General features: G+C 40.7%; 1 protein-coding gene across 3 annotated transcripts in view; it reads left to right on the top strand.

The window, feature by feature from the left end:
• ENTPD8 (ectonucleoside triphosphate diphosphohydrolase 8) overlaps positions 1-24621 on the top strand; it is a 364702-nt gene that overhangs the window by 273761 nt on the left and 66320 nt on the right. For all 3 annotated transcript variants that reach the window (XM_044058523.1, XM_044058522.1, XM_044058524.1), the window contains one exon: positions 13313-13430. In XM_044058523.1, the coding sequence (XP_043914458.1) occupies positions 13313-13430 (118 nt within the window). The remainder of the gene's footprint in view (positions 1-13312; positions 13431-24621) is intronic.

Here is a 24621-nt window from a genome sequence, read left to right as displayed (position 1 = left end):
CTGCAGTCGCGCTACTATAAAACAGCTAAATTTGTCTGCAACATGCCAAATCGCATACATCATTGCCTGGCCATTAAATCTCTAAATTAGTTTGAGGTCCCTCATTACCTACATTACTCCCAACTTACTGTCACCCACAAACTACTAAATAATCCAAACTACTGCCCATCCCTTCAAATCTATAATACAAACACACACCCTTACTCGGCATCTTAGATCCTCTAACAAACAACTCAACCATAACTAAACCCAACAAAAGAGCTGGACAATGTCTCTATTCCCATGCCATTGCCAAACTTTGGAATGCGTTTCCTCTCTCTATTAATCAACTAGACTCTTTAAAAACATTTAAATTTGCATTAAAAGAACACTATCTCAATAACCTTGTCTGTTCTTGTAGTCATATGATTAAACCACCTTAAAAATGTTTTGGCCACTGTACACTACAAATACTTTTCCTAACTTAATACAGTTACAGTTTACACCGTCTGCCTTCGTGTCCAATCTCTCTTGCTTTCTTTATTTCTGTGGCTGAATAAACAGAAATGATTAAACAGTATTAGAATTACTAAAAATTTAACACAATGGGTTTATTTTCTTGTATTGTATACCTCTATAATATTTATTTGTCTTATATATCTACTTCAATTTATATTACATAAAAACTTTCTTGACTTTCAAAGTTAAGCTGATGTAAACATTTCTGTGATTGTATGGAGCTTTTCTCCCCAGACCTCCACTGAAAATGGGTCATTGGGCCCAGTGGACTTTCCCAGTCAACAAATGCCAATAAATAATAAATTATCCAAAAGTGGAGAATGGCTAGTAAGTTTAAATGGAAAGAAATACTGGAAATAATAAATGAAGTAAAGAAAGAAAAGGATGGATGGAAATAAAGTCAGAAAGTGGGAAGCCAAGCAGTCAAGTTACTTTGAAATGGCACACAGAGTAGAAAGTGGGAGCACCAGTGATGGAGAAACACTAGAATTAAAAAGAGAATATAATCCAGAAACCTTCTGAACAATAGAAGGGGAAGTTGAGAAAGGAATAATTCATTTTATAAGGAGGATGCAGAAAGTAGTAAGGAAGAAACAGTATGTCTAGGACAGGAAAATAAATGCAGACAAATGTATAAAATATGTATATATAGCCTAATGAATGGGGAGTACAGATTTATGAACAATCAGAAGGTAAAAAGAAGTGGAAGAAAAAGAAGGAGGGCAATCTCTAGAAATTCAGTAAGTTACATAAAAAGTAGTCACGAGGAAGATTTTGTTCATATTTTAGTGCAGTATCGACTGGAGCCTCAAGTATTAGGGAAACAAATGAAATAAACAGACACGAAGCCGAATCATCTCACTTTGGTGCACCATGCATAAGGATTGCACTGATGCTGATATAATAAAAAGAGTGGTTATGGGGGAAAAAAAGAAGAGCAGTGTTTAAGAAATGTTCTTTCTGAAAAGTAATCAGACTTCCAAGAAATAACTAGTGGCAAAGCTTGCTGCAGCTTATCGTTCCACTGAATGCCCTGCTTTAGTAAACATAATCCCTTCAATGATGCCGCCATGCCCAAAGTCCTTGCATTGACCCTTGTTTAGAGACAAAGAAACTCCTTGAAAATCAGAAAAAATGGATGACTCCTTGCATCAACAAAACATGTTTTTGATCTAGCAAGATAGATACATCTCCCAGTGATTGCCCCTCCTCTGGAATGAACTTGCAGTCCACGTGAAGCAGAGCTCCTCAATGACTCTATTCAAGCGCAACCTTGACAGCTGGATGGGTGACTGTAAATTCATCCCAGGGGTGGCACCTATGTCCCTTATGGTAGGGGCAGCCAGTGCTGATCACAGAATTACTCTGCTTACAATGACCATCTAACTATGGTTAATAAGGGTACTCAGGTTTTTTACATGGCTAGGCTTGTAAATGCCCTGGGGCCATTAACCTAGTAACCTCCTATGAGCCTGTATGATTTCAATTAGAAAGCTCAGCAAGGGATGGAAATACCACTAAAAAGTATCCAACTTCCTTCTTTCAAACTCTGATGAACAAACCATACAACACCACTGAAGCCAAATAAAAACAAAACCACTGAGTGAACAGCCCTGCTTTTATACCCTGCTGGATCAGTACACCATGGCCAACATGCCAGTTAATAAGGGGGGACACAGTCTACTGTTTTCATAAGCAGTACACAAAAAATTATGTAAACAAGTCCCAAACCTGTAAGGCATAAAAAGTGTTCACAGAATGAGTCAAAAGCCTATGCAACATCACAGTCTAAGAGTACCCAAGAGGCATTTGTATCCATAATTATATCAGCTAGTTTTCACAGTACAATAAAATAACAGCAGACAGGACAGCATGGTATCCCATAAGCATCGTGACCTACCAAGAAGATGCAGGTAGTGAGGTTGCATTATTTTTGCTATAAGCTTGTAAGTAACCAGACACAAAGGTACAGGCCTGTAACTTGTATCCCTTTTTCTATGTGTTTTTTTTTTCAAAACAGGTTTATTGTTTTAACATATAAGAGAAATATCATAACAATTTTATACAAGTAATTAAAAATAGGTATTATTATAATATTCAACAAAACAACTAAAGTATTTACAAAGATATCCACTACAATCAGATCAATTAATTAAACTAAAATACCATGCTATTGAAATTAAAATTTTTTTTAACAAATTTTGTAAATTATCCCATGCAATATAATAAGATGTTTTTCTATTTGTTCTTGTCTTTCTATGTGTTTTTTGATGACAGTATTCAAAATGTCCGTGTCAGATAACCCAGTGTGATAGCACTTATTAAAACACAGACAGCAGCAACTGTCTCATGCCCTGATCTAAAGATTTATAGGAGTCACAACCTATGCCAACTAAACCACAGGAACTGAGAGCACTAGCTTTCTGTAAAGCCAAGTCTATCTCAGGACATTTGAAATCCTTTTCCATAGCTCTACAAATCTCAGAGGCAAAGACGACATCCAAGTAAAAACAGTAGGGTCCTCACCAGTTGTTGCAGCTACATAAGCTGAAACCATAAAACAGTGAACAGTATATACGATACTTTCTTGAGTAGTAACAACAGACACATATGCATGACATAGACCATGCGTGACCAGCTATTCCTACTTATGGACCTTGCCTAAAAGTGTTGCATGTACCCCTATCCACAAAATACTGCTTCCATAAAAAAAAATTGTTTTCATCAAGTTAAGCTAGTGAGAACGTTTCAGCAATTTGTGCCACAACAGGCATTCTGAAATGTAAATTTTGTTAAAAATATCAATAACACAGCATAATCGCATTTTCTATTACTGTTAAGAAGAGTCAATAATACAAAACGTCCACCTTCGAAACAAATCATTATCTAGTCCCACTGGTATAACAAATATGGAAATCAATATGGCCTCCCGCTAAGCTGCAGGCTCTTTAAGAAACAAGGCCTACTATGCTCCCATAAAGAACACATCACTATGCTCTCATAAGAGACCACAACACACTACACCGCCAAAAGAGACCACAACACACTACACCGCCAAAAGAGACCACAACACACTACACTGCAAAAAGAGACCACAACACACTACACTGCAAAAAGAGACCACAACACACTACACTGCAAAAAGAGACCACAACACACTACACCGCCAAAAGAGACCACAACACACTACACCGCCAAGAGACCACAGCACACTACACCGCCAAGAGACCACAACACACTGCACTGCCAAAAGAGACCACAACACACTACACCGCCAAAAGAGACCACAACACACTACACCGCCAAAAGAGACCACAACACACTACACCCCCATAAGAGACCACAACACTACACTCCCATAAGAGACCACAACACTACACTCCCATAAGAGACCACAACACTACACTCCCATAAGAGACCACAACACTACACTCCCATAAGAGACCACATCACTACACTCCCCTTCAGACAAAGAATACATCACTACACTATCATTCAGAAGAAGAATACCAAAAATAAATAAGATGGTCTGAAAACTAAATGAACTTTGAATAACGACATGAACAGAAAATTTGGACTGCAGCATAGAAGAAAATTCAACCAGTTAAGCAGAATACAAAGAAAAGGTAAATCTCAAACCTACTAGAAAACAGAGAAAAAGTGAAAGGGTGGATTCACCCAACTGAAACTGTGCCAGCCCATACATTTTTTTTTCACCGTGCCTTTAAATCACAAAAAGTTCCCCTAGTATAACATCTGAAATTCTTGTTGAATCTCCCACCCAAATAATCTTCACATCAACCAACAAAAATAAGCATAACTTGTCTAAAAATATTTTTCTGTCCATAGTGTTAGTGGTGGGAGGCATAAAAGAAAATACTTGCTGTGAACAGGAAAAATCTAACATTGTACATCTCTCAGGCTGAATAACAGTTTTGTCAAGGAGTGTCCAGTGCCAGATGGGAAGTCCATAACAATCCCAGAACACTTATCCCATAGATCCAGAAATGGGACACCCCTCAAAGTAGTGACATCTAAAACTAATGTATTTCAGCTTTTCCCGGTCAGGGGCCACCACAGTGGAACTCTGGTCTGCTAATGATTGGTAGTGGATTTTTACAGTGCCGAGGTGCCAGCCCGATACTCAACCTTCAAAGAAGGCACACTCATTCATGCACGCACCTACCTGCATGTCTTTAAACATCACTCAACCATGGGGAGGACATGCAGACTCCACAGTGAAGGCACTCTAGCTGAGAATCGAACCAGAGAACCTCTTGCTGTGAGGTGACAATGCTCATTCAGTTGAATATCTTCCTGAAGACGGACATACAAAAGACACAGCAAAACACATATGAAAGAAGGGCCCACTTTACTTTTTAACCACATGCTTAAATAAAAGTGTATGCTGTTATCATTCAAATAATAAATACTTATATGGATAATCCTCACTTTTAAGGTTATTTGGCAGGTTATGAAGTCCCCTTCCATTTCTTGGATTACTTAATTTACTCAAGGAAGCTTCGATGAGACCACCACCCTCAACATGACCTTCTGCATCAGAAAGTAACAGAAGAAACTTGCTCTGTTCAAGTGTAATCCAAGACAGCACTTGATAAGACCCTAATAACCCTCTGGTAATACATGGGAGGAGACATAAAGACACTATGGCTATGGATGGGGGAGGGAGAGGCTGAACCCTGTACCTCTGCTGTTAAGCACTCATCTGTTGCTTTCACTTAAGCAAGAGGTTTTGTCTGTGCTGATACAAAAATAATGAGAAAGAAATTAAAAATATGATGCACTTTTATAATGTCAATAAAGAGGCACACGGTTGCCTTACATATGCCCCCACCCTCCACATTGCAATCATTTTCATTTTTCAAAATGATTGTCCTCCATGGGAAAAAAAACTTTGGGGATGCACAGAATATTCCCCTAAAACCATGCATGATCACTACAAAATTGAAATAAACAATTTACCAAAATGCACTTTTAATTCAACCCAAGCTTCCAATCTCTCACTCTACAATCTCAAGTCTCTTACTGGAAGAATGTCAAACACCTTTGAACATTGTTAATTTAAGAAGAAGCACATTTTTTTCTATGTAAGATGCTTGTGCAAAAAGATGCCGACAACTAACTCTTCCTATTACAGTAATGCTCAAAACCATGTAGCCACTCCAAGGCAATACAATTTGTTTGGATTCAAGCATATTAAGAACAGTATTCTACAAATCCAGCCAACATAAATGACACATGCAAAATAACATTTGTTTCTAAGGTGAATAAGAGACTTAATATTAGCTGAGCAAAAAAAAAAAAAGAGTTTAATTACAAAATCCTAAACAAAAGCTCTAGGAGTCACAATACCTGTTTTTTTGGAGAAGTGCAACACCACAGCATGCGGACTTTGGCAATCCACTAATGCCTCAGTGTTGCCCTAAAAATGCAGCCTCTTGAAAGCACTATAATACCCGAATGTTATATCACCAGTAAAAAACTGAAAAGTAAAAAAAGCAGAACAAATAGGAGGACCAGTTGTGAGGGAGGAAACAACAGCACTGTCAGTCTGCAAATTAAACACGTCTTGATTGCCAAAAGAAGTAGCTTTTAGGTCAAGATTTTCCTTTGTCACTCTTATCACGAACATCTGCAGTATTCAGTGTTTCCAACAACTCCAAATCACTAAGGCTTCCACTTTATACCTCATTACTGTGAACAGACTGAACTACAATATCCGCAATCATTATTTCAGTTTGTAAAGCAAAAACAGCCATACTTTTCTCGGTATTCACAGGTAAAGGTCTGTAAAATTAAGCAGTCCCTCTAGCCTTCACCACTATGTTCTCAGACATTCCTCTAGCAGGAAACACAACAGCACCACCTGCTGAATAGAGGAAGTTCCTTCATGTCCTGCCCAAATTTCCCCTAAACATTAAGGGTACCACTTTGAATCCCTTGGAAAACTGGCTGTTGGCAAGTGGGAATAACCCCATCAACAAAGTATAAAATTAAAAATTAAAACAATATTCTTTATTATTTGTTTGAGTGGGTTGTAGTCAAGCATTGTCAACTGTAAGACAGAACGAGGGCAGAAGTCTGATCCACTTTAGACATTACAAGCTTGGTACTAGGAGTATATCCTCTGTCCTCTAAGGCTTGCATGACTGCATTCACTGATAATAACCCAACATTAATATTTATAGATTAACCAATATTCACCAAAAGGAACAAGCTACACACACACACACACACACACACACACACACACACACACACACACACACACACACACACGCGCGCACACGCACACAAATACACACCACTTACCAGGTAAAATAAATACCATGAAACAAAAGAAAACCTGGTACAGTTGACTTCAGCACTTGTAATTTATTCATTACCTTTAGCCTTAATATTAGAAGACAGTTGATTTCCTATACCTGCAATTTATTTAGTAATTTCTTTGTTTAATAATTTAAAACTTAATCAAAATTCTGCTCATTGTAGCCTTTTATATTTTCTTTTGGCTGCTTGTTAGAAGGTTTAAAAGAGAAAAGTGTATTCTCAGCTATCATACAGCTTCAAATTGTCATTCATTATGACCAGTGTCGACTCTTAAATGTTATTACAGTCCATTACGGGCATCATCAATGAAGTGTGTATTAAAAAAAGGGGAATCACCACTATTCACTTGTTACATTGTAACAAGAGTGTCAGAAATGTGGCAAAAGAGCTGCATCATGGAAGAGGTTATTCTGCCATTCTTGTTAGTTAGTTAGTTAGTTAGTTAGTTAGTGCCACTTTACCATTGAGTTCAGATTTCCCCTTCTTCCTGCTGACATTTCTCTGTGGGATTCCAGGTGTAACCTGTCACTGGGGGGGGGGGGGGTTCCACCAGGATGAGAAGGCCTCTTGGCCATATTGGCTCAGAATCCCCTTGTGCCCAGGAGAGTCATCATACTGTAGCCCAGTTGGATTTTCTTCCTAAGTGTTAACCCATGTGTGCTAACATCATCAGACTGGACGGGCAATCAGGAGTAGTGTGTGTGTGTGTGTGTGTGTGTGTGTGTGTGTGTGTGTGTGTGTGTGTGTGTGTGTGTGTGTGTGTGTGTGTGTTTTCCACTTGGTGGTCATATCTATCCTGCCCTCCCAACCCCAACCCAATGACATCTCTACAAGCACTGGCTCTGCCACAGCTCCATATGAATGATGTTTGGCACAGTCCCTCCTTCAGAATGGGCATCTCATTCCTCCCTACCAGCACACTCAGATGCCTAGGCCTCTAACTGGGTCATCTCATTTGTACTCAGGGCTTTACCCCTTTATGCCAACAGTCTGGCTACAGCAGGTACATTAGTTTCCTTGAACTTTCCTTGAACTGCTGTTTTGCACGTCTTCTATTAATTTGTTTTTCAGCAACAGGCTATAACAGATCGTATATGTGGTGAGATTTGGTTCAAAGACATTTGATCCAGTTAAATAGAATGCATTTCTTCAAGAAGTACCCAATGACAGACACAATACTCAGACCTTTTCAGGAAAGCCTGTGATTTGGTTGAAACAAAGCCTGTGATTGGGTTGAAACAGATAACTGTTTCCTCTGACTTTTATGGTAGTCTGTTTGTACCCCTTAACCTTTACATTCTTCATCTAACTCCCCACTTGTCTAGAGTCGACAATCTGGAAAATGGTATACAGCTTTAAGAAAAGAAAACAAATCCTGGTTAAACCCCATTCCTAGGCATTTATTACAAATTTCTGAGAATTATATAATGGCACACTTTCAATATTCCATTCTGGAAAAGAAACAGCTTTAAAAGGTTATTATTTTTTGTAAAAGTTCATAGTTACATCAGCAAACACAGACACCCAGATGACACAAGTTTAACAAGTTATGCGAAAGGATTAACGTGTTTGCTGCTCTCTTTTTGGCCTCTGTTCTTTATGCATTTAAATTGCTGTTCTGTATGGACAAAAGCACTACTGTGTCAGGAGTTAAGAGGTTTTGCATTTTACCAAAGCTTAAATCCTTGTACATTCTAATAGTGCTACTGTGTGCATGAATGTCAGCTGTGTATGAATGTCAGCTATTTTAATAAATACAGTAAGCTGTTTCTTTCTTTACATTTGATATTTTCTCTGCACTGTAAAGCTGGCAGACATACAGCTAACAGCTCAATTCCTCCTGCAATCTCTACCTAAGCTGTGTATTGTACATGAAATAGAGGAGCCATGAACATTCCATGGAGCAGAGGGATAAAGCTTGTACCCTGCTGCAGATGACCAGACAACTTGGAATCATTTAGCAGCACTGGCGCAGGAGTGACAATATGGGAAGGATGGGAATAAATAGATGACATCAGCATGCCCGTCCTGGGGAAGGGAGGCACCCTAGGCTCTCTACTATATACAGCATATGAGCCTGGCCAGCTCTGTGGTGCATAAGTTGTGAGATGCTTAGCCAGGAGGCTGCGCATGCACTTCTCAAGAGGAGCAATCACAGACCTGGCAAGGCCGCCACCAGGGGTAGGAGCTAGGACAACAAGCACTATTATGTTGCACTGGAGTCCTCAATCTTCTCACTGGCCCCTAACTGGGGTCAAGTTGAGCCTGGGTGAGGTTAAGGCAGAGAAGATGGTGGTAGTTAATGGTCAGCTGCAGGAAGAAAAAAAAAGAAAAAGAAAACCAGAAGCCATATGGTATTGAAACTAACAATACTTTGAACCTGTTCCTGAGCTGCATATAGGTTCACAGGTTCATAGGTGTATACTAGGCTAATGGCCCTGGGGCTTTTACAAGCCTAGCCATAGAATTACCCTGGCATATTGCCTCCTGACCTTAGTTTCCAGTACGTCTGTCGAGTAGAGCCACTGTAGTTATCCCCGGGGTGAATTTTCTGTTTCCCATCCACTCATCAAGAATTCTCTTGAAGAGGTTCACCAAGGTGAACCTGTCCCTCCAGCATGTTCTGTTAATTGTGGTAATGAGGTTGAGGTCTCTGGAGCATGTGGTGCGGAGGGATTGGGATTTCTTTAGATGTAGCATTTCTAACAGAGCTGGGTCAGACATGGCTTTGTAAGTCAAGCAGAGATCACCTCTAAGTAAGTGATATGAGACAGAGAATAATTGTAGTTTTTTTGAGTCTGTCCATATAGGACAAATGTTTAAGGCCTAGGATCCTCTTTGTGAGGTACTTTTGTGGCCTCTCCAGTTGTTGCAGGTGTCTAGTGAGCTACATGCCAAATGGGGCATTGCATTCGATGACTGGCCTAATGAGGGAAGAGTAGAGGGAGTCGATGACCTCTTTCTTCCTGGATGCAAAACCCTTAGTAATGTGATGTGCCACATATAAGGACTTTCTGACCACAGTGGCAATGTGGTGATCAAAAGAGAGGTAGCTGTCAACCTGTGTTCCCAGATCTCTTATAACGTCTTCTGTATTCAGTGGATTACCATCAAGGTGGTAATTCATGGGAACCAGGTTTTTCCCAAAGGGGATGATGACACATTTTTTGGCATTGAGCTTAAACCCATGGTTCTGACACCAGTCATTGGTCACAGTGAGGCCATTCTGTAGGATGGCAACATCACTTAGGGAATTAATAATAGCTCCCAACTTGCAATCATCTGCGAACTTTGTCAGCCAGAGTCTCTTCGTGTTGGCCTGGACTTCAGAGAAGTAGATACCAAACAGGAGAGGACCCTGGACCGAACCCTGTGGGACTCCACTCTTGAATAATCAGCAGTCTGACTTGGAGTCAGCTACTTTCACACTGTGGGTTCTGTCTGTGAGCCAGTTTGCAACCCACCTGGTGATATAGGGGTTGATGCCAAGCTTAGTGAGTTTTTCTATGATTCCTGAGTGGGGAATGGTATCAAAAGCCTTGGCCAGATCAAGGAAGGCTGTATGAACTTCCTTACCTTCATCCACAGCTCTGGTGACTGACTCAAAGAAGTCGACCAAGTTGAGCAGGCATGATCTACCCTTCACAAAACCAAACTGCGTGCAATCCAGTGTTTGGAGATTCCCTATATCCTTGTTTATTAGGTCCATGATGATGCGTTCCATAGCTTTGCATATCAGACTCATCAGGCTAATGAGGCAATAGTTCCCAGGGTCTGTAATCGCTCCTCCTTTGTGGAGAGGGATAACTGTAGCAGAGCACCATTAAACAGAGACAAAGCCTGAGGTGAGGCTGTGATTGAACAGAGCACACTTGTCAGGTGCCAGTTCACTCTGTAGTTCATGTAAAACACAACCAGGGATATCATCAGGTCCCATAGAAGCTTTATTCTTGGCCTTGGACAGTGCTGTTTTGACCTGTGCAGCAGTAATACTGGGTGCCTGGCAATCTACTGGTATTGTGATTGGTCCTTGGGGGGGGGGGTAAAGTTGGCATTGAATCAGTATACTGGCAATATCTGTTGGCTCGGTATAAGAGGTACCATTGTGCAGTAGCTCAGAGCAAATCTGGGTATTGCCGTGGGGATTCTTTACATAACTGTAGAAGGCCTTGTAGTTGTCTTTACCATCTGCTGCAATTCTGTTTTCATACCTAGCTTTAGAGGATTTGATGAGGGATCTCAACTTTTTGTTGAGGCAGATAAGGGAGTTTTTCCAGTCTTGACACTTCACCTTATTCTGCATCAGTTTCCTCCTTCTGTTGTAGAGTTTGTTTATGGCAGAGGACCACCAGGTTGGCCTCCTTTTTTTGGAGCAGAGTGTCTTGGTTCTATTGGGTATGGCAAGATCCATGCATTTGTGTACGTGTTCATACAGTGCATTCATGTATGATTCTGCAGTCATGCAACTATTGTCCATTTGCATGGATGCCGTGAAGTTAGCCACCTCTGTTTTTAGGATCGCAAAGTTAGCTTTGGAGAAGTTTTTCATGGTGGCTACCTTTGCTGGGGGGGCTGGGAGGGATATGGATTTCCAAGGTGATTAGTTTGTGGTCGGATTTAACCAGAGAGAAGCTGACTCTTGGTGTAGAGCAACAGTCGCCCATGTTAGCAATGACCAGGTCAAGGATGTTGCTACCTATAGTGAGGGTAAGAATGAGCTGGTCCAGGGCATTGGAATTAATGAACTCCTGGAAACGCTGGGCAAGTGTATTGGTACATGAGTAGTTTACCAATTTAATGGAGGGGTAGTTGAAGTCATCTAGAAAGAGAGTGTTAGGTTGGACCCTAATATTCTCCAGGGTGTTTAGGAATGTGGAGTGCGAGTCTTGGGACATGGTTGGGGACCGATAGTAGGCTACAACCTGAATCACTGTCTTACCCAATGTTAGCTGCACCTGAGGTATCTCTGATGCATTATGTTGGGCTACCAGTCTGGAGGTGTGCGCATCCTTTATGAATATGGAGACACCACCACCTTTGGAGCTTCAGTCTAAGTTCTAGGGCCAAAAGGTATGGAATGAGTTATAGCCTGGTAGTGCAGGAGTGCTTTCTGCTGCCTTGAACCAGGTCTCTGTTACAGCACAAATGTCGATGTTCTCCATTTTAAGGAGTGCCTTGAGTGAGTGCATTTTGAGATTTAAACTTTTAGCATTGAGCAACATGACCCTCAGATTGCATTTGTTTACAGCTGTTAAGGTGGTAATTTGGTCTTTGGAACACCACCTAAAAAAGGCACTATAGGGGTGGCAAGAGCCCTGGCCAGTATCTGGAAGCCCAGGGGTGACAGATGCAGGCCATCTCTGGCAAAGCATCGAGGTCTGTCAATCAGGTAAATAATTTTCTTGTATGGCAAAAGCCAGGGTACCTTTTTGGATAGGCTTATATAGGCCCTAGGGCCAATAGCCTAGTACCTACCTATGAACCTATGAACCTATGTCATCCCAGACAGACAGATACTGAATCCCCTTAGAATGACACCAGAAACTTAGCCAGTTGTTGAAATCAATCATGATTATTTTCTGCTTGTACTGTGGTATCATTCTGGGTGATGGTAGGATGCTTCTCAGGGCTAGGGTCATACCCACCTGGGCTACATAATCTGAGAGCTCCGCCATGTCTCTTTTCATGTAGTCCAGGGAGGTATTTCTCAGGTCATTCACACCCACATGTACAATGACAGAGTCATATTTGTACCTGTTGTTGAGCAACCTGAGTGCATGAGTTATGTGTCGGATCCTGGCACCTGACAGACAGCTGACTGTTACTTTCTCCTTATTCAACCTAGTGAGTGGGACATCAGTGTACCTCACTATCAAGTCACCTATGACTAGTGTGTTGGGCATGCTGTTTTGCCTTGGTGAAATTAAATGATGGAATCCCTTCACCAAAGTGATAGTATGACTCTATCCTGAGGTGCAAAGTTATCAAACCTAGACTATGCAGTTAATGGAGTTTAGGCACCTCTGTCTGCTGTAAACACATGTTTTATGTGATTTTGTTTGCTTTGAACAGAAATGTTCAGGAAACAGAATTCTGTGCATTATGTTCTATTAAGCCATAATAAACTTCTGAATAATATTATTTCTGCCATTTCAGCATACTGATTTAATGCATTAATACATACCTGCTGTTCTTCTATTGCTTAAAAAGGGTTCTTCTTTGAGGTTTCATAATTCATATAACTGTTTTATCGATAAATTAATCTGTTAGCTGACATATATCTTAGATCTGGGAAGTTGCATTTGCTCTGCCCAGTACAATAAAATTGTGTAACACAGCAGATGACATAATTTCACAATGTATTTCTTAAGCAGAGCAATGAAGACATGGAACTTTTGTTGTGATTACCCAGAAACCATTTTCTCCTTTGAGATTTAACATATCTCTTCTGGATCATTTGCAGTATGGGATGGTGTTTGATGCTGGATCCTCACATACAAGTCTGTTCATTTACCAGTGGCCTGCTGATAAAGAAAATGACACCGGAATTGTCAGCCAGACGGACATCTGTAGTGTGGATGGTCAGTAGTCGCATTATGTTTCATTTTACATGTTCCGCTCACAATGCAGGTTTTATTTATCTAATTCAAACCTAACTCACATTTGATAAGACTGAGACACAAATAGAACTCCTCCCTTGGTTCATACCACAGCAGTAGTCTGTTGTCATTTGTTTAAGCTGCAATAGATGACGTGTTAGAGTTCATAAATAGAATACCATAGTAGTAGACTTTCTTTTTTCAGAATTAATTTCTTTTGCTTACTACTTTCTTGATGACATGAATTTGGTGACAAGGTGGGCTCTCTAAGTTACTGTACCCCTTGCTCGCTCACTCTGGAAAACAGTACAAGGAAGGACGGGCATCACTTCATACAACTCACCCATACAAACAACGTTAATTAATAAGGGCACTAGTTAACTGTGACCTCAGTAAACCACACAGCTAAGTTCAACATTCAAAGCATAGGAACCCTATTTGTAAAATATTATAAAGGACAGGTTATTTCATTAAACAAGCAACAGCAGACATGTTCTGGCATATGACAAATGAAGAGAAAGGAGAATATATACAGACAGTTATAATATCACCAAGTGATGTAGGCATCAGTCAAAACAGAGGCATGGAACTCTGGGAAGCTGAGGTACACATGCTCAGGGAAAGCTGTGTTATTTGCCTTTTTAGTAAAGCCTTGGAAAGACCCCATTAGTATGTCAGTTGCAGAAAGTTTGTTTTGAAGCCAAAAATCATATGCACGAAGAGCAGAACTGTAGTGTGCCAAACATTGTGGGAGAAAATGTGATTGTGGTTTATATATACAGAGTCCAAGACTGTGGTATCTCAAATAATTCCTGTTAGTCCAATGAAAAAGCAGTTTCAGGGTTTATGTATATCTTCTGTATAGATATCAGGGGAATGGGTGGGCATTGGCTCCAATGTTTGGGGTACAGGGGGGACTTCATGTAATTATAATAAGTTTCTGCATTCGCTGTCCTTAGATAACACTGCAGTTTTCTGTTTGACTTGTTGAATGGGTTCCCATTGACAGCTGTGAATGTGATACTCACAATATTAGAAGCTAAAGTGCAAATTGGGAGAAGATACATTAAGTCCAAAACTGGGGAATCTTTGAACAGTACCCTTACTCCGAGTTACAGTAGTCTTGAAAATAGTATAAGTAAGGAAGGAGTAGAAGTTTTGGGGGGGGGGGCTCAACGTCCTCCATCAGGGGATGAAGGGGTCAAATCCTACTGAAAGTTTTTTTAGAGATATAACAATACATTTCAGAATTTATCTTTTTGTTCATTCTTGTTTAAATGTCAAAGGTGTTAGAACTTGCACAGCCATTCTGAGTATCACAGTTGTATTCCCTGAACCTCTATTATGCAGTCAGAAGGGCATTCCACAAGTTATGATTGAGGGGTGGATGAAGAAGGAATTTCCCATATTACTAGGTTAATTTCTAATAGTGATCTGGGTCTTGGTGAGAAGGGTAAGAAAAAAAAGTTGGATGAAAGAAACTATAGACAGATGGCTGGACCTACTTCAGCCTTTTTGCTAATAAGTATAAAGTACAAGGAAGAATTTGTCATATTTATGAGGCCATCCTCACAGAAGCTGATAAATATGGAAGGTATTTAGGAAGAAAACCTCTAGGGAACAGAACATAATGTGTAGGGGTGAAACAGGAGAAAAGAGGATGGGAAGGTAAGAAAGAGTTAAATATCGGGGAATAAATATATATATACGTGTGTGTGTGTGTGTGTGTGTGTGTGTGTGTGTGTGTGTGTGTGTGTGTGTGTGTGTGTGTGTGTGTGTGTGTGTGTGTGTGTGTGTGTGCCTGCGTGTGTGCATGTGGCATGTGTGGCGTGTGTGTGAGTGTGTGTGTGTGTGTGTGTGTGTGTGTGTGTGTGTGTGTGTGTGTGTGTGTGTGTGTGCCTGCGCATGCCCATATGTGTGATGTGTGTGTGTGTGTGTGTGTGTGTATGTGTGTGTGTGTGTGTGTGTGTGTGTGTGTGTGTAGATAGACAGATATGAAATTCTTGACAAACCCATAAATTACAATGACAAGAATTTATGTGAAAGGCTGTATTTGTTTTTCATTTGCTTACACTCTCTATAGTGTAAAGTGGAAGATGTTTAGGATTGTCATGCTTAGGCCTCTGAAGTTAAACAACTTAGTCATTTTTCCTATTACAGATCACCGCCACTGTAGTTTATAGTTGCATGCTTGCAGCAAATTATTGTATGGGGTCTTTTCAAGTGTTTTCTACAGCCATACAATTGTGATATTAGCGATATTAGTATAAATGAGTAAAGGAATACATAGGCGATTGCTTCTCTACACACAACACTTTTTACACTTTTTTTTATGTCTTAAGAACCTGAAGCTTGTGTTATCCAGTTGAAACTTTGGTCAGTTTAAACAAGATAACACATATGGAGGAGGAATTATAAGTTATGTACTCACCATACTCCGGCATCTGTGTTGTCCATTTTCATTCTCCCTCACTAATGGGTTAGGATCCGATCCTCAGATCCAGCTTGGCGTCATATACTAGATTTTGGATCCATCTCTCAAGCTCCTCCCTCTACCCATAATGCTCTACTCCATCTCCACTTCCTCAGATCGTGTTTGCTGCCTCATCTTCCAGTTTTTCAATAGAAAAATAGAATAGACAGAAATGACAGGGCTCAAACCTGAAACAGTAGGTTCCAAACACAATCAAATAGGTTAATCCAGAAGCAAAAAATGAAAGATGGGGGACGGATGGGAGGGAAGGTGAGGAAGAATGAAAATGGACAACACAGACGCCTAGTTATGGTGAGTACATAACTTATAAATCTGTTGTCCTTTTCATTCTTCCTCACTAATGGTACAGATTCCCCAGCTACATAAACCTTAGGTTACCATCATGAACGTATATTCCAGAGCACTGCCGAAACATAGGAGGCTCTATTTCTGGATATGATGTCCAATTTGTAGTGTGAAATAAAGGTATGAGATTCGGACCATGTGGTTGCTGCACAAATTTCTTCAACAGAAGTCCTTGACCAAAAGGCTAATGAAGTAGCCAAGGAATGAGTTGCATGATCTCAGGGAGGCCTTGGCAATTTCACACGTGTCTGATGTTTCAAAGGGTTTCTCAGTTAAACCCTGAAGAACCACCTTAAGGTCCCAAGGTCATGAGGGATCCTTTACTGGAGGTTTGAGGAGAAAAATGCCCTTCATAAAAGCTTTACATAATCTAGAGAAATCCAGGGAAAAAGATTTATTTCCTGAATGGAAATTAGAGATTGCTGCCAACTAAAGTATAATTGTAGACAAACTGGCTCCTTGATTAAAGAGGATTGTGAGAAGAAGGAGAACTGCAGAAGTGGGGGCCGAAAGGGGATCGATGTTTTGGTTACAGCCCTACAGAGAAACCTTTTCCATTTGATCCCATACACTTTCTTGGTGGAAGTTTTTTGTGATGCCAAAATAATGTCATGAACAGGGAAAGAAAGTCTGGACTGTCTGAGTATTACTGGAAGAGGAGAAACCATGCAGTTAACCTGAGAGCTAGAAGGCTGGGATGTTGAATCCCCGATGGGTGAGATAGGAGATCCTGACCAGACTTCCGTGGAGGATAACAAAGATGAGACCATAGGAAGGGGAACCAAACTTGTTGGGGCCAGAAAGGGGCAATGAGGATTACAGAGCTCTTCAACCTGCTTTCTTTCTGTAAAAACTTTGGAATTAGGGGAAGATGAGGGTAGGCATAAAGGAGACCGGAAGGTCAAGTGTGAAGCAGAGCATGTCTTGGTGACTCCCCCTGAGGGGGGATCAGAGTGAAGTACTTGCTGCACTTGTTGTTGAGGTGGAGGCAGATAGGTCACAGCAAAGTTGACCCCAATGCCTGAAGATCATATTTGCTACTGACTGGTTGAGAGACCACTCATGAAGCGTCAGAACAGATCTGCTCAGTTTGTCTGCCAGCATGCTGGTTTTCCTCAGAATGTGCATCACAATTAGAAAGTGGTCTGAAGAGATCGCTCATGGCCTCTCTGCACAAGGGATAAGATTGGGTTCCTCCTTGCTTGTTGATGTAACAGACTACTAATGTCCACCTGAACTGCAATAGCCCACAGAGGGAGAGAGTCTTCCAAAGCTTGCAACACTAAAAGGGCTGCTCTCATGTCCAGAACATTGATATGTAAGTTTTTCTCTTGAGGGGAGCACATGCCTTGGACTGTCTTTCCCATGAAATGCCCCCCCACCCCAGTTGGGAGGCATCCATGGTCACTGTGGCAACTGGACTCAAAAGAACATGGGGTCCGTCCAGAAAGAGATCACCAGACTGAATCCACCAATTAATGTGGCGTATACAGATTGGGGTGAGTTTTATATGAAAGGACAGGGGCTGATGCAGAAGGGACCACTCTACAGCTAAGGACCATTGGAGAATTGGCATAAAGAAGCAAGCAAAGGGAAGCCATACTATGGCAGTTGATATCAGCCCCAGTGCTTGTAGCACTAACTTTACTGGGGCAGAAGGATGAGAGAGAATATCTTGTACTTGATGTCTTAAAGAAGCAATGCGGTGGAGAGGTAAAGATGCCACCTGAGTTGTAGTATTTGGAAGTGTTCCAATGAATTCCAGGCTCTGAACTAGAGCAAGCTGAGATTTGGCAAGATTGATTGAAATACCCTAGGTGTTGCAAATCGGGAGCATATAGTCCCTGGCTTGTTGGAGATGATGCCTGCAGGGGGCAGTGAGGAGCCAATCGTATAGATATGGAAACACCTGGAATCGCTTGAGTCTCAAGTGAACTGCTACTACCCCCAGGGGGCTGTGGTGAGTCCAAAGGGTAGAGCCCTGAATTGGTAATGATTGGCTCCTACCAAAAGTGAAGATACCTCCAGAATTGTCTGTGGTAGTACATGCCCTGAAGGTCTATGGAGCACATCCAGTTGTCCTTGTGTAGAAAGGGCAGGATGGACTGAATCTTGACCATTCAGAAGTTTACCTTCTTCACAAACTGATTCAAACCACTTAGATCCAAAATTGGTCTGAGGTCTCCTGTTTTCTTTGGCACTAAAATGAAGTGTGAGTAGGTTCTGAACACCGTCTGGTCAGGTGGAACATTCTGGAAGACTCTTTTCTAGCAGATTTTGTATTTCTTGTGCTGCTTCCTTCCTCTGACTAGGTGGAACATCAGGAAGTTTCTTCCTGTGACACGGAGGAAGAAGGGAAAAGGATATATAGTAACCTAGGGATATTATTCTTAGCACCCATAAATATTTTGTGATAATTATCCAGGTGTTTAGGTGCAAAGAGAAATGACCACTGACTGCCTCCAGCATAGACAGATGGGCAGCACCTCAAGAGGACTGACAGTGCCTGTCTGAAAAGGAATCCCTAAAGTCCTGGTTCTTCAGGCATCCTTTGCCTCAAGGGGCAATGTCTGCATTTAAAGTGTCCTCCTCTGCCTTGGGAGGAAGTGTCTCTCCAAGAATCCTGGAAAGGGCCCTTGAGAAGTATGGAACATATCTTCTTACCACCTCTCTGGTTTCAGGAGAAGGTCCTTTGGGGGTAGAAAACTTGATTCCTACAGCAGACAGGGTTTCTCCATCCTTTTCACTGCTGATAAGTGTATCTTTAACATATGGCCCAAACAAGGAACTGCCATCAAAAGGGGCATTAATAAAAGACATCTTAAAGGGTTCTGCAAAATCGCATAGCTGCATCTACACATTTCTCCTTATGATGATACCTGAACCAGCAGCTCATGAGGTATCTTTAGCTGTATGAGAGATTAGCCTTAGTGAGGCATTTGAAATAGAAAAAAGGGTGGCCAGCTGAGAGGACATCCATTTGAAGTCCTCAGTAGACATGGACTCAGAGAGAGAATTTGATAGTTCTTTAGTCAGATCTCTCTGCAGCTTAGTAAAATGTGCTAAATTGTTGAGTGACCTCAGAGTGAAGGTGGTTGAGGCAAGCACTTGCTTTCCAAATCTGTCCAACGCTTTGGACTCAATGTTCAGTAGATGGACAGAAGAGCTTTGCTCTGCTAAATCTTTCTTAGTGGCTGCCACCAGCACTGTAGAATCAATTGAGACTCCTTTGCTCCAGTGAGGGCAGTCCGAAGGGAGAGTTAAAAATTTGTCTGGGCATTTGGGTATGGGCTTGACAGTGTCCAGCTCCTTCCATGTCCAGTTGGAAACCAGGTCAATAAGTTCATCGACCAGGGACAGGGTCACCCAAGACATAGATGGTCCAGGATAAAAAGTCTACAGAAACACTGATTCCTCAGAAGAAGGAGTTTGGGATGACAAGCCACCTTTCTGCTTAAGAATTTCTAGAACATCTCCAAAGGAAATGTCATCAGGTGGTGATCTGTGGGATCCTTCTCCCTCATCAAAATCAGTGTCTTCTGTGAGACACTCCAATGTGGAGTCTATGTGTCTCCTCTTACATGTTCTCTACTGAGAAACCTCCTCTGTGGTATGTTCAGGGGAGATATGAGAAGAGAGAGGGAGTTCTTCTAGTGGAACTGTCCAGAGGTTAACTGAAACTGGCTGTCCCTGTGGAGTAGGTCTGATGGATTCAGAGCTCAGAGTCAATGAGAGGTAGGGGATAGGATATGAGACATGAGGCGATGGTTGTCTATGAAGAGGGAAAGGCCTTTCTACCACATTGAATGCCAAGGGACCAGGGGAACCCTTTCCTCCTTCCACCGAGCCAAAGCTTCAGAAGCAGGTAGGTCAGGGCCACCGCTGGATCTGAGCCTCAAGGGGGAATTCGGATCCAAGCTGTCCAGGACCGAAACTCCAAGAGGAAAGGATGGATCAAACAAAACTGGAGCCAAACCTAACCCCTAGGATCTAGCACCGACATCTTGGCTCCGGGACCCACTCCAATCTGAAGGTATCGGAGCAGAGCCAGTAAGGGAGATCATCACAAACCCAAAGCTGAAACTCTCAGAGATCTTTGATCCTGGGACTCTGAAACCACAGGTCAGATTGGAGGGAGAGAAACAATGGACTTTATAGGTGCACTCACTGATCTAGTAGGGACAGAGCTTGAAAAACGCCCATCTGGATCTGAGCTTTGATGAATTTACACATCATCCTATCCACATCTGCCTCTGTCAGACTACTGAAAGACCTAGAAAATGCTGTGGAAGTGGGTCTAGAGTGTTTCTTCGGGTCTGAAATAACTGAGTGGGCAGAGAAGGGGAGGCAAGTTTTACTGCATACTCTGGTGTGTGGCTTCTATGGAATGAACTGATTCTTGGATCCAAGGACTTAGAATCCAAAGAAGAAGTAGACGGTAATGGAGATAAAACAATAGGAGCTGATCCTTTGGATCTGATAAAGGCTTTGGATCTGAGAAAGGCCCAAGAGATTTTGGATCAGAGGAAGTTGGATCCAAAATTTTTCTGATTTTCTCCAGTTGCTCCGAGGAAGCCCTGAGGATTTCAGAGAAGATCTCTTCCTGACATCCAAAGAAACAGATTTGAATGTTTCAGAGGAGGTTAAGTCACAGAAGAAGCAGGAAGTAACTCCTTTAAGAATGAGCCTGTCTGATAACGCTCTAGGATTAAAAGTAGCACAAATGAAACAGGCTGTGTTGAGATGATCCAGTCCTAGACAATAGAAGTACTTCTTGTGTGCATCTGAGTTTGGGATCTTATGCCCACAAGAAGTGCATTTTTTAAATCCAGTGGTTTCTCTGACATGACCAAATGGAGAATACCACAGAGTTAAAGGAAGAAACAAATTCACAACAGGAATAATGATACCAACATTTTTTTTTGGTAATATACCAACAAAAACATGGCATTTTGCCCCAAAAAACAACCTAAGAAAAGGGCAGAAAGGGAGAAAATATAACAGCTATGGTATTCAAAGAAAATACATAAAAGGTAAGGAAAAGGTACCAACAATGGTAAGAGGACCACTCAAAGAGCAAGGTGAGAGTCAAGAAAAAGGTACTCGAAAATCCTAATGCCAGTGACCACTAAGAGAGTGGATACAGAAGAAAAAAACTAACAAGTTTTAAGAAGTTATATCAATAATTGGTAACTGTTAGAAGAAAAGTCTGCTTGCTATGCTTGGGAGCGGAACCTGTGTCTAACCACGATGGTGGCAAATGAGATTTGAGACAATGGGGATAGAGTAGAGCATTATGGGTAAAGGGAGGGGGTCAAGAGCTGGATCTGAAATCTAGTATATGCAGCCGAGTGGGATCCGAAGATCAGATCTGAACCCATTAGTGAGGAAGAATGAAAAGGACAACATGAAATCAGAGGATTAAAGAATAATGTAAATATTGGAAGAGCTTTGCACCACAGGTATTAGTATTTCATCTGAGTATTCAAAACTTGGTAAACAACCAAAATGGTGAAAAGACAGCTTCAAAACAACAGCTTCAATAACAGGCTTTTACCATGTTGAATCCACAATATATGAAATATAGAGCTTTGCTGTTATAAAAGTCAAGTGGCGTTGTAATTCCGCAGCTTTAAAACATGTGGATGTCATAAAAACTGAAAAAAACGAACATAAAAGTGAAAAACCCTTCTGATGTAAACAATGGACAAGCGCTTTCAGCTTTTTCAAGCCTTCTTCAGATCCAAGTAGGTAAGCTGGGTTCAGTGTTTAAAAGTTGGTATCATCCAATGAAACACCTCAGTGAATGCTGAATGTTAACCAATCAAGTTAGTCCATTGGTACACACCTCCACAGCTTGAAGTTAAAACTCTTTATTTAAAACTCTTTGTTGAAAACAACATGACAGTTTGACGTTTCTATGACAGACTCAGACATATTTTCAGAAGGAATATTAGTAAAATCTTTTCAGTAGGTTCTAGTTAAAAGAACAAGCTCTGCATAAAAGCCGGGATTTGAGAGAAAAAGGTGAAAAATAAAAATAAAGATGGTCATTTAGGGCACTTCTTTTTATTTCATTTCAACAGTTTCTTTGGGACATCAGAGCCTAAGTCAGTATACCTAAGGTTTCTGGCAATGAAAACAGGTCATAAGTGAGCATAGGTCATTGCTCATCTATTTTTAAAAAAAGGTTTTAAGGGAACACAGCCATTAAGGCCAGGGGCATTATCTGTCCTCAGCCGCATTATCCATTTGGCTTCCTCTCTCTCAGTCAGATTGGTCAGGTCTCCTCTGGAAGTAAAATGTATCTTTGAAATGACCATGAAAACAAAGCTATGTCCCTCATGCTCATGTAAATGAAGGAAAAGATAATTTGTTTCCTTTCTGTTACGTATATCAGATTGATGTTTGATAATTCTTTCCTTTAGCTTCATATTAGTTTTTCCAACATAAAATGCTGTGCAGGAGGTGCAGGTAGCTTTGTAAACAATATTGCTGGTTAGGCAATTAGCTAATCCATGAAAAACAAATGTCTGTTTAGTAACCGGATGCTTAAATGTGTTGCTACAATTGATTACATTGCAGACTTTGCAGAAGCCACATTTCTTTGTTCCTGATGAATTATTATGTACGTAGTTGTTACATATCCCAGCATTTGAGCATAAAATACTTTTGGGATTCTTTTTATTTTTGAAAAGGAAACTTGGGTTATCTCCAACAATTTCTTTTAACTTTTTATCCGAAGTTAGAATTGGCCAGAACTTTCTGATCACCTGGCATACGTTATCATGGTCCATAGTGTAAGTCAAATTGACCCCTAAGTTAGATGTTCTTTTAGGTATAGCTAGGGATGGTGTACTTTCGCTTTCTCTGACCTTAGAGGAATAAAAAGGTTTGCCTTTTCTTTTTCGTATGTCATTAATTCTAGTCTTGTTTAGTTCTAAACTTCTCTTTCCATAACCTCGTTGGCTGAAATTATTAATAAGCCTCTCTTCTTCCTGGAGAAAGTGCGGCCTTTAAGCTAAAGAGATTATAATGGCAACGTTTCCATATGGAAGCCTGCCTACATCATCAGGTTATTCCTAGAGGTCTCAGGGTTAGATGTATGCCCAGTTATGGAAACACCTACCTTGAGCTTTTGGCCAAATGGCAAGCAATTAATATACAGAGAAGTTTCAGTTATATGAAACTGCTGGTTGACTTCTTCAAGCCTCAAGAAGAAGAAATGAGCATCTTGATAGAGGAGAAACAAAAAGAACTTGAAAGTATGAATTTGTCTGATAATAACTTCATGAAAAAATTTACAGGATAAGCTAATAGCATATGAAGTTAAGCTAAAAGGCATTAAAAGTCAGAAATTAATGAGAAACTTTAATGGTATACAGAAAGGCCATTTATTTGAATGGCCTAAAGTCAGAAACTTCAATGAGCATCCACGGAAAGAAGATAGAAATCCTGAGCAGAGAGGTACACCTCTGCACACCAGTAATAATAACCATAGATCTTGAGATCTTTTGGTTAGTGCACAAGTCAATCACATGGACAAACAACAGCCTATAGTCAGAACAGTCCCAAATGGGAGTATTGTCACCAATGAAAATGCTTGTGTTATCAAACAAGAACATGACTCAGATGCAATTATTAATGTCAACAATACCAGTCCTTTTAGTAGTACTGGTATCAATGGTCATCCACTAGGAACAATACCTAAGAGAGGAGCACAACAGGTTACCATCACAGAGCAGTTCCCTTTTTTTAATGATGAACAAAGTCTCTTGAGGGGAGATCTGTAAGCAGAAAGAGAAAGAAAAGGAAAGAAACACAATAAACTCTTTAGTGGTTAATATTTTGAACATTCAGCTCACTCACTCTCAGATAGATCTGTTAGAGAAAGGTCTTAGCTTTATTCCTGCAACCAAATCTACACATGATGAATTTGCACTGGACCTTAGAATGTTTGGAAGGAATCTTACTTTGAAGTATATTTTTGGGGATGGAAATGATAAATGTCCCATTAAAAGTAATATTATGCTCAAGAAACCAAGCACATTTGTTCCCCTCAACCACCCAGCCATGGATTCTTTTATTCGTGCCTGTGAAGAGGAGTTAATGAGAACAAGAATGTCTCAAAAAGGGAAACAGTTTTTCAGTCTAACCAAAGAAGAAAATCAGGCATTTAAAGAGCTTAAAGAAAGGAATGATATTGTGGTTAAACCTGCTGACAAAGGAGGAGCCATAGTGGTAATGGATGCAATGATGTATGTCCAATGGATGAAAGAATTATTAAGTGATCGAAAGACCTATTCCTTGATTAGTAAGAATGTGCTAAATATT

This window comes from Protopterus annectens, chromosome 16.part0, assembly GCF_019279795.1.
Source record: "Protopterus annectens isolate FY-2018-M chromosome 16.part0, PAN1.0, whole genome shotgun sequence".
Taxonomy (NCBI): domain Eukaryota; kingdom Metazoa; phylum Chordata; order Ceratodontiformes; family Protopteridae; genus Protopterus; species Protopterus annectens.
Note: the sequence above shows the minus strand (reverse complement) of the source record. Positions and strands in the feature narration are given on the sequence as shown.